Raw genomic sequence first — 11,214 nt, forward strand, 5'->3', positions numbered from 1 at the left:
TTCATTTGAAAGAAAAAAAAAAGCTTATTTAAAGATTTCGAGACATGAAAATAAATAAATTTAAAAAGGCATTGATAATTTATTGGGAAAATTGTACTTAAATAGAAATGTAAAAGAGAACCCACATTTTTTTCCATAAAATAATTAAACATCTTTATTTAAATTCACTAAACTAATGAAAATGATTACCCGTCAAATTTAAAAAAAAAAATGATTATATAAATTCACTATAGCCTATAATAGAATTTTTATGAAACCAGAATAAAAACAAAAAAATAATTTATCAATCAAATTAAAGAAAAATATTACTAATTCATATATTTTTATCGATTTATTTATACCCTTAGTCTCAAACTCTGGCTATTCAAATTAAGACTCTATTAATTGAATGTAAAAATAAAAATAAAAATAAAAATCAAACAAGGGTAAAAATGAGAACCCAAAGTCCCACATTGGGAATAGAGGGAATATGAAGAACATGAGGCCAAAACTGAACATGGGGAAATATTCTATTGTGTTCTGAGTCTTCTCTAACACAACGTTTAACTCTGTATCTGTTTGTAAAGGGTTCAAGGTTGGGAGCAGAAGTCGCTCCACAGCTTCTCCCACGTGTCAACCACCCATTGCAACACTGCTTCCTACGCTCTCCTCTCTCCAATTCATAAACAACAGACAATATATCTGTAAAACCAACCCCACTCTTCCCTTTTGCTGACAGAGCGATTCATACATTTTATTTTTTCCATTTTTAGCTTTCACATGGTAATACACCCGATTTTGTAGCAAAAAAAATATGTATGAACGATCAAAGGCTTCATCCTGAGCGTGTAGGAAAATGTTGGCCACTGCATTGCGTTTTTCCTTTGACCTCTCTTCTTTTGTTTCCTTTTCTTTGTTGGGGTCTGGTGTTACAAGCTTTTGCCATGGAGGTTGCTGGAGATTCTAAGGCTTCTTCATCATGGTACGTGTTGGTCTTGGTCTTACCTCAATTTCTGCACTGGGTTTTGAGTTTTGGCTTCTGGGCTTTTAGTGATTCTGTGTCGTGACGAGGAAATTTAGATCTTCTGATGCGATGTGTTCTGCATTTCTTGTGTGTTTTTGAATTGTTTTTTTCCCTTTTTCTTTGAGTTTAAGATAATGGGTTCTATGGATTCTATGTTCTTACATGATCATATGGCAGATTTAGAGATTTTACCATCAACTGTTATGCTTTATTTTTTATTTTTTATTTTTTATTTTTTTTAATATTTGATCATTTTTATTTTTATTTTTATTTTTATTTCAAATTTAGCTTTTCGATTTGGGGATTTTTCTATTTTAAAATTGTTATCTATCCAACGATTTTTTTTCTTTTTCCTTTTGATAACAATTTTTAAGATTTAGTTATTTGAATTTTGGCATCTTTTATGCCATGAGAGTAGAATTTAGATTTAACTTATGGGATTTATATACGATTCTTCTTTCTAGTAGTTTTTGAGGCTAAGAATTCATATTTGGTGCAATTTTGGATTATGTTTTTGGTTTGCTTTCATATGTATCCAACATTTTCTTTAAAAAAAATATTGACCTTTACCTTATGTGTTTGGAGAATATTATGTTTTTGTGTTCTAAAGATTTTCATAATGTGTATATGAAAGTTTTCAGCTTAATTTTTTTTTTTACTACCTTTTTCAGTTTTTGCTTATGTGTTTTGAGAATTCTGTTTTTTTTATAGGAAACAAGAGTAAATTTGAGCTCATTTTGTTTGTTTGTTTCATTGATTGATTTTGGTAGGTTTTGGGTTATTGATTAACAGCCTAGTAAATTTTGCAGATGATTTTAAGCTTTCGTCTCTTACGCAATCTTACTCACCCAATGCTATTTTTTTAATCTCTTCCATTCTGTTAGAGATGATTTCAATGAAGTTATTTATCTCCTTTTTGGTGATTTCTATCTCTTCCTCCTAGTACAATTTGATCTTTCTCTTCCTTGGTTTGGCTGTCATGGATTCTTCATTGACAGTATGCTTATTTTTGCAGGAAAATGGCTAAGAATGTCAGAAAATTATTGGAAAAGACCCCAAAAGATGAGGCTGTTTCTGCTAGAGATAAAATATCAGGTTCTCGGTTTCCTTCCTCTGTTTCTGCCCAAGGTAGCATCTGCATTTCTTATGACCCTATATAAATTGAATTACCTGCATGTGTGTTTCAATTTTCTCTTCCCTTCTGCATTAAATTTTCTCTTGTAGACTTGAGATTGTTGGATATGAAGAAGGGAAAAGATGAACACACTCCTAAAGGAATTCTAGAATTCTGTGCTGAAAGCTTTGTACCTGAAATGCAAACTTCCTGTCTTGGTAGCTCAGAATCCAAAAGGTCAAGAGCACGTTCACACTGGCGTTCATTTCTCAATCGGTTCACAAAGAATTCAGTTATTCGTTTCCCATCCTTAACTCCTGTCATGTCAAAGAGATCAAGAGGAAAAAGTCAAAGTGCAAGAGAGAATGTGCTTGCTGTAAATACTTTCAACAGTTCATGGAAGAATTTCAGCTTAGTTGAACTCCAGAATGCAACAAAGAATTTTCACCACGGTCTGTTGTTTGTTCCTGATTTGAAACCGACAATCCTTTTTTTTTTTTTTGTTCAACTTGAATTGCAATTTCTTTCCTTTTTTCCTGATGGTGTACTTACTATATTCTCAGTTTCTAGATTACCCCCTGAAAATAAAGTTTATCTCCCACTCAAAAAATAAAGTTTTAACTTTTGTTGAAAATCCATACAAAATCTTGATCAATGCTTCAACTATATGATTAATGGTTCCTTTCTATTGCAGAAAATTTGATTGGAAAGGGTGGTTATGCTGAAGTTTATAAGGGTCGTTTAAAAGATGGGCAGTTCATTGCCATTAAGCGGCTGACTCAAGGAACACCAGAAGAGAGGGTAATGAGCTTTTTACATGAGCTTGGCATCATAGCTCATGTAAACCATCCCAATACTGCTAAGTTGATAGGGTATGGCGTTCAAGGAGGACTGCACCTTGTTCTGCAGTTATCGCCCCTCGGGAGTTTAGGATCTCTACTTCATGGTTTGTTCATAATTCTCACACTCTTGCTTCTGGATTATTACTCATTTTTAGTTCAGTTTATTATATGTTCCCTTATGGTTTCCAGTTACAAAGAGTAAACTAGAGTGGAGTAGTAGGTATAAAATTGCTTTAGGAACAGCTGATGGCCTACGGTACCTTCACGAGCATTGTCAAAGGCGAATCATTCATAGAGATATAAAAGCTGATAACATTTTGCTCACAGAGGATTTTGAGCCTCAGGTACCTCTCAAACCTAAGCACAACTAATTGTTAATGCTTCATTTCACTTACATTCAGGTTTTTTCAGTGTTTTCTCCTTGAAAACAATTTCAGCAACAAGTCAGTTCTGGTAGATGTGTGTGATATAAACTCAATACTGAAGGATTAAGACTCACCAGCATTATCCAAACAAACTGTTAATTGAAGCTATAAATATGCCTATCCATACGGTTCAAAACATTAATGGCTAGTTACATTTATTAATCCCTTTTTGTTTCTTGTACAGAGTTTTCTCCTTCCAATAATGCTATTGCCATGCATTTTGTTTTACCTACACCTTTTAAATGCCTGATGTTATTGGTTATGTATATCTATAGCTTCACTTCTGTTGTGCATATCTAAGTCAATTTTAGCATAAAACAATTTCTCCAGATATAGGAAGCACTGCCGTAAGATTTCATTCTGTTATAAAGAGCCACGAAACCCATACATAGATCAAGCAAAAGATCCAAGCGATTTCTATATATTTGTAAAGATTTGTAGTCAAATTATTTAATTTTTGTGGTCTAGGTAATTTTTATTAGGATTTGGCACACCAATTAGCTAGTCATTGGTTTAGTGTGGCAAACATGGAATCATAGAAGTGTAAGTGCTCTCTAACGGATGCCTTGCAGTCATGTACAGGCTTTATGAATCTTTATGACAGTTTTTGCAGTGGCATTTGGCTTGGCATGTCTTTATTTCTGCATAAGCCGCTTTGATGAACTAAATCCACCACCAATTAAAGCATCAAAAGTATGAAAGGTTCTGCCAATATTCACGGCCTTTCCAAACAATGGAATATTTCAGAGCATGAACATAAACATTAAATCTAAACATATCTTTCCTTTTATTTATTTATTTTTTTTATTATTATTTTTTTTATAGACAAAACAAAAAAGTAATAAATTAAAAGCACTAACTAAAAGGTTGCAAACCAAGTAGACACGATGTATACAAGATACTCCTCAAAGACACAACATCTAACAAGCTAACCCACTCCCAATCTATCTACACAAAAAGAAAAGGTTTACAAATCCTACTTCTTCATTATTCCAAAGAAACAAGGCTTTAAGTAAAGCATTCTTTGTTGCCATTATCGACTTATTAGATCCTTCAAAGATTCTAAGAGCTTAGTTGGGAATGGTTTTTAAGAACATTTTTTTTCTTTAGAACATAAAACAGTTTTTTAACTCAAAAAACTCATTTGACAAATTTTTAACTAAAACCATTTTTTGAGAATCTAGTATGAAAATAGGTTGCTTTTTAGAACAAATTTGAGGTATTTTTAGGTGTTCTTTTAGAATGTTGTAAGAGATAATTTAAAAAATGAAGAAAACTTTGAGAAATTTTGAATTATCATAAGTGTATAGCTTCATGGAAAATAAGTTGAGAATATTGTTTTTCATATTTGAGTTTCCAAATAGATGTTCCTTAAAATAATTAAGAATAATTTTTAAGAATTGTTCTAAAAAACTGTTTTTTGATAACTTTTTTTCGAAAACATTGTCAAAAAAGTGCTAAGATTTTTAAACACTCCAAAACAAATAGAGATTAATTTCCAAACTATTTTGTGGTTGGATCCCACAAAAGCTCTTTGCCAACTTTGCAAAATCTCCTTAATTGATTATGACAACACCAAAGCCACCCCATATAATGAGAAAACCAAAGACCAATGGCTATAAACCAACTTACAATGGATCAAAATGTTGTTTGCTCACTCAACTCCATGCTTGCAAAGGCAACAACAATTAAAAAAAAGATCCTCTCTGCATAGGTTGATCAATCATGATAATTTTCTTCCATGCTGGCCTATGAAATGAAGAAACTAACCTTACATGGCACCTTGGAATTCCAAACTACTTTTGTTAGAAACAAAAAAGATTCCCTCATTGTCATAAAATTATAGTAGGATCCATTAGAGAAAAAGCCATTCCTAGTTAAATTCCACACAAGCTTATCCTCTAACCGAAGATACTATGCTATATATCCTAGGGAAACAATCTTTTAGTGGTCTACTTTCACACCAAATAATATGCTAAAAGATTATGCTTTGATCATTTCCAATTGAGTAGTTTGTCCTCGAGAAAAAAATCTTCACCTTCCTTCCAAAGCTAAACGTATCTTACTTGAGTGATAGAACAGTCATGTTCTTTTCTTGATCATAGTTGTTAGAATGGTACCAGCCAAGGAGAATGTCTTATTAAAGAGGCACAACTGTCTTTTTTTCCTTTCCTTTTCTTAAGTTCCTAAGGGTGCACCGTCATTCTTAGTTCTTTCTACAAATTAAATATATTTGAAACATATTTTTGCATATTCAAGTTTACAATATTTTACAAAATTGCAATGCACCCTAGGTTATGTCTTACTTCACTCAAGTGCACACCTTCAATTGCATCTTGCACCTAGACTTTAAGAAATCTTTACGCCATAAATGTGGCTTGCACATTTCAAAACTATATCCTATGCAATAACAGATATATTGAGTTAATTGAGTAAATTGCAACTCATTTCACTCTAGTGCAAGCCTTGGGTTATGTATTCTTGCACTTTTCAAATCTATATTCTAAGTTTCTAAGCAATAACATAATTGAGTTAGTCTTATAGAAATTAGCTAGATGAAAATGAAACAACCTACTCTTCAAATTTAATAAAGCTTTAAGTTGACAAGGCATGAAGCAAGATTGGGAGAAAAGATAAGAGTACATGGCATTCATTTCTTTTGTTGAAGCAAGAGAGGACTCTATATAAATATTTTTCACATGGAGCAAAGCTTAGATAACATCTCTAGTTTACTTATAGTTTCTGATATGATAAAATGTGTCAATATATTGTTTATTTGGCGGCTTCTACAGGAATTTATCTTTTTGATTGCTCAATCACTAATATCAACTAGAAAGGACAAAGATTTAAGTGAGTTTACTTGGAAACTTTTTCAGATTATAAATGTCTATTCTTCATTTTCTTTTTTTTTCTTTTTTTTTTGTCAAGGAACATTCTACAACCAGGATATTAGAATTCATTTCACTAAAGTTGTGTCATTTTGATATTTCACCTATTACGATAATGATATTCTAGTGAAATTATGAGTGTGTCCTTTCATACCCTATCTAGAAATGTCACAAGACCTAAATTTCCAATAAACCTTTTACCTATGGGATATGTACTGTATTTACAATATATCATTTGATCAGCATACAAGCTTGTGACTTAAGCAATATTTGGAATAATCTCTTATAGAACAGTAGTGTTTTTTTTTTTAAAGTAAAATATTGATTGTATTAACAACACCTAAAGGGGCACATAAAATTATAATGATATATACAAAGACGCTAAAAAGGCTAAAAGACAAGGTGAGGGGAACACAAAAAACAAAAACCATGTCTTACTTAGAGCCTAACTACTCCACAAAGTCCAACATGGACAAGGAGCGATCTCCTATTGACACCTTGACCTATTCCAACAAGAAGTACATGAATGATTATTTAATAGCTTGGTTGCCTTAATATTTTTGAACGCTCTCCTATTTCTCTCCCTTCATAATGTCCAAAATAAGTATAAAAGAGTAGTTTTTCAAGCCTTTTTCCTCTTCTTTTCGATGAAAAATGCATGCCAACTCAAAAGGGGCACCTCTCACCGAAGAATGCATCTCTCACTAAACTCCAAAAAAGGCATAGATTAGCTACCACAAAATAGTTGCTTTCGAGCACTAAAGGAGGATAAGGTCAGCCATTTCTTTATTTTTTTAAGACATATAGCATCTATTTGGGATCCTCCAACCCTTCTTTTTGAGCTGGTCCAAAATAAAACCTACCCCAAGTTGTTTCCCATGTGAAAAACCTACTCCTCAACAATACCTGAGGAGAGGAGTACTCAACATCTTTAACCACATGAAGTTTGATGAATGCGTATCTTCATCCAAAGAAAATAAAGGTTATAGTTAGTTTTAAGATAAGATTGTAGGAAGTAGAGGAGAATGAAAGGTTTTTGTTTTTAGTTAGACAATATGAAAGGAGACATTATTATAAAAGGAAAAAGATTTTCTTGAGTGTGAAAAACTATAGAGGAGGGCCTTGATTTTTTTTATCCCCTTGAAAATCATCATAAATGTCAATGTAAATAAAAGGTAAAATTTCTTGACAATTTTTTTAAAACCATCAAGAGAATCTTATCTTGGAGGTGAAGAAAAACCAAAAAAGGAATGTTTTGTTGATGGTTGTTGAAAATTGTCGAGAAAAGTATTTCATGTGGCGATTTTCGCAGACCATGGAGATAAATGCTTTTTATATGAGTGCAGAAAAACCTAGTCTCTGAAGGTTTTGGAAGGCTATAATTTAACAAAACCTAGAATAACCTAGAGCTTCTTCAAAAGAAACACTACATTGAGAATCTATTGGAGCGTAGAGAAATTGCATAAACTAAAGAACTGAAATAGAAGATTGGTAATCACAAATCATTTAGATATAATGAGAGAATTCTCATAAGTTTAAGCAACGAAAATATGTTATCTCATTATTGTCATTAAAGTGTTGTCCTCAAGAATGAAGTAATGCAATGAATCATTTTTAAGAAAAAATCATATAGAGAAAGGGATGGGGGGAAACTCTAGCTTTTGCACTTTTGCATACATGTAATTCCCAGAAAGAAAATCATAAAGGAAGAAAACCAGAGCTCTTACCTTATAAAGTTGAACAAAACTTTTACGCTACATTACGAACAGGTTATCCGAACTCTATTGAAACGAGACTTTTAAATAAGTTCCACAAATAAAATTGTTACTCAAATTTCAGGGCCTATTAGCTGAGGCCATTGCAATTTGTAATTACACAATAGAGTTTAAGCCTGTCTACAAACATTCTTGAGTCAATAACAAATAGTCGTGATTAATAATTCAAGCTGATTTTTTTTTTTTTTTTACTTAATAGTAAACTGATTGGAAGAGAAAATTAGCTGACCCAAAAAAAGTCTATTTTCATCACAAGAATAACCCCTTTAATTATCATAACCATTCTTTATGCATGACTCAATTATTTGAAATTTAAGATTAGCACACCTTAGGGGCTATTCAATCATCATCAAACATTAATTTGAAAGGTGAAAAATCATGATGTATACAGAAATTGTCTCTATGATCATGGACATAAAAGAAATTGATGTTTTCCAATTTATTCAATTTTAGATTCAATTAAAAAATATTGCAAATAGATCATGAGAAACTATATTGTTGATTTAGTTAGAAACCTATTTTAGTTAGTGTACATGGTAAGGCTAGCCTTACCAGGGACGTGCCACATAGAAGCCTCAAACTTTGATACCTACAATTCAGGGGCTCGAGCAGCACTTCTTCAGGTGTTTTGCATATTCCTCACATCCAGAAGACAATTAAGGTGTAAGTCAAACAAGGTTTAGTTCTTAAGGAATTTATATCTTGTTCCATGTAGCCATTAAGCCTAACCAAGGCTTTTCCTTATCAAATTTTTATCAAAAGATCGGGATTTTTGTTCTTTTTCTTTTACTTTGTTGCAATTTCCAAGTTGGGAAACCAGTATAGTTGCTCTTTCTGTTGGATTATTCTGTCAATCACATTTTTTTTAGCTTTACTTTCATGAATTATGGAAGGCACTGATTGTTTTTCTGCCATTGCTTAAATGCATTCATTCATGCAGCAAGGAGTTTCCAGAATTGATGATGACTTCATTATAAAAAATTGGACAGAATTTGTAATTTTATTGCATATATTTTAACTCTATTAATCCTAGATTCCTCTCTTATAATGTCAATTATCCTATTATGGAAAATCTATGCTGTAATTTTCTTTGTATTTATCATTCAATGTCTAATTCAGTCCATCTTAATCCAGATTTGTGATTTTGGTCTTGCAAAGTGGCTACCAAAGCAGTGGACGCACTTCAACGTAACAAAGTTTGAAGGCACATTTGGGTGGGTAAGCCTAAGAGGCTTATGAATTGAAGGCTAATGAAGTTCTGCTGACTCTATGCTTTCCTTGTATGGCAGCTATTTTGCGCCCGAATACTTCATGCATGGCATAGTGGATGAAAAAACGGATATATTTTCTTTTGGGGTGCTACTTTTGGAGCTCATTACAGGACGCCGAGCTGTGGACCATATGAAGCAAAGCCTTGTGGTTTGGGTGTGTTTTCTTTTGCAGAATTTGAACATACCATCACATGCTGTCATAGATTAAAGCCTTTGCTGACTGGTTCAACTTCTTTTTTTGGCAGGCAAAACCTTTGCTGTACAAAAATTCTGTTGCAGAACTTGTTGATCCTGCTCTTGATGAGTATGACGAAGAAGAGATGGATCGCATGCTCCTGACTGCCTCTCTGTGCATTGAGCAGTCTCCAGTTCTACGACCTCGAATGAATCAGGCAAGTACCAACTTTAGGAAGGTGCATGATACCCCCTCCATATGGTTTGTTAAGAGTCATCCTGATCTTACCACTGTTTCCACCCATTCATGGGTCATGTCCATCATCATGCCTCTAACAAAGGGAGAGCATTCTAGTAACATGACCTGTTTCTCCTTTCTGGTGAATGACTCTGACCATACTGATTTGGCCGAGTCGGCCCATGCTGTAAACAACAATTGAGCAAAATAATACATCACTTCATTTCTATAGATAAGAAGTTTGTTTTAATAATTCAAATGTTTAAGTTTAATGATGATCATGCCCTCCTATCCCACATTGTGAAACACTAAATAAATGTTATATACGTTTTTGTGCTCTTGAAAACTAAAACTACCATGATTGGTTTCACTCTTGAGATACTTTTCTTGCTTTTTAAAGCAAAATTTACTTTGTTTTCTCTAAAGCAAGAAGCAATCACTACCAACCAATAGTGCCTTCCTTCTTACAGGAGACAACATAGAACCAGGCTTTATTAAGGTCTTGTCTTAGGCTTTCTTCTTTGAAAAGTTGCCCTTAGAACCCCTTTCAAGGATATATGCTTAAAGTAGAAGGGAAAAAAAGGTTGAAAAAGAAAACAAGCCCCATAGGCAAGCAAACATTGGGTAGCAGTCAAATTTGTTTTTCTGTTGTTATATGCAGGTGGTTGTGCTGCTCAGAGGTGATGAATACAACCCAGACGGTGCACAAGAATCTCAAAACCACATGCCCAAAAGAACATACTCCAATGAAATCTTGGACGCAGCAGAATACAACTCAACCAAGTGTCTGGATGAACGTCTTGGAGAAGATCAGTAACCTGTTCTTGGTTCCTAAATGTGGTGCAAGAATATTCAAATAACAGTAGCTGTAGTTCTGGAGTTTCAGGGTGCATTAGGAAAGACTAATGGAGATGAAACCATTAATTCTGATTTGTTTTGCATGGAATTTGGAAGCAGCAGTCCATCCTTGAACCATAAAAACCATGATACACAGTGACATGAAAATCAAGATGGAATGGTTCTGAATTCCATGGAAAACAAGAGAGAATGATGGAATTTCCACTTTACCAGAGGATGACCAAACACCCTCTCAGCCTTCCCACACCATGTTGATATGGAGTTTATGGGAGCTTTCTGTATGTAATTGAAAATAACAAGCAGGAGTGCTTCTACTAAAAGAAATCATGTGCTTCCTAAAGTGTTAAGCAGATGTATAATTCCTATAGGAACATGTTCAGGTGACATCACATTGATGATTGAACAATAGAAATCTACTTCTAATTATTTATGTTATTTGTGTTTGATTATATATCTGCAAGTTGGAACTTCAGGTTTCCATTTTCACCTTCACACAAGGGTTGTGCTGTTTAGCCAGTTCAGGCTGATGATTGAGTGGTAATTTGTGAAGTATTAATGGAGATAACTTTGACCGTGTTTACATTACATTAAAGTTATTTTAATTTCTTTGATAAAAAAAAAAATGG

At 33.3% G+C, this 11,214-nt stretch overlaps 1 protein-coding gene across 2 annotated transcripts; it reads left to right on the forward strand.

Moving 5' to 3' along the window:
* The first annotated feature begins 342 nt into the window (after positions 1–342).
* Positions 343–10,986, forward strand: LOC100260540 (receptor-like cytosolic serine/threonine-protein kinase RBK2). Of its 2 annotated transcripts, none has more exons than XM_010661736.3 (9): positions 343–961; positions 2,019–2,131; positions 2,228–2,569; positions 2,812–3,063; positions 3,149–3,303; positions 9,182–9,261; positions 9,337–9,472; positions 9,564–9,710; positions 10,392–10,986. In XM_010661736.3, exons 1-9 carry the CDS (start codon positions 798–800, stop codon positions 10,545–10,547), a joined length of 1,545 nt encoding a protein of 514 aa, XP_010660038.1. In that variant the 5' UTR covers positions 343–797; the 3' UTR covers positions 10,548–10,986. The 2 variants fall into 2 exon arrangements, with proteins under 2 accessions (XP_010660038.1, XP_002264044.3); XM_002264008.5 differs by having other exon boundaries at positions 345–961; positions 2,345–2,569.
* The last annotated feature ends 228 nt before the right edge of the window (positions 10,987–11,214 follow it).

Source organism: Vitis vinifera, chromosome 14, assembly GCF_030704535.1.
Source record: "Vitis vinifera cultivar Pinot Noir 40024 chromosome 14, ASM3070453v1".
NCBI classification, from domain to species: domain Eukaryota; kingdom Viridiplantae; phylum Streptophyta; class Magnoliopsida; order Vitales; family Vitaceae; genus Vitis; species Vitis vinifera.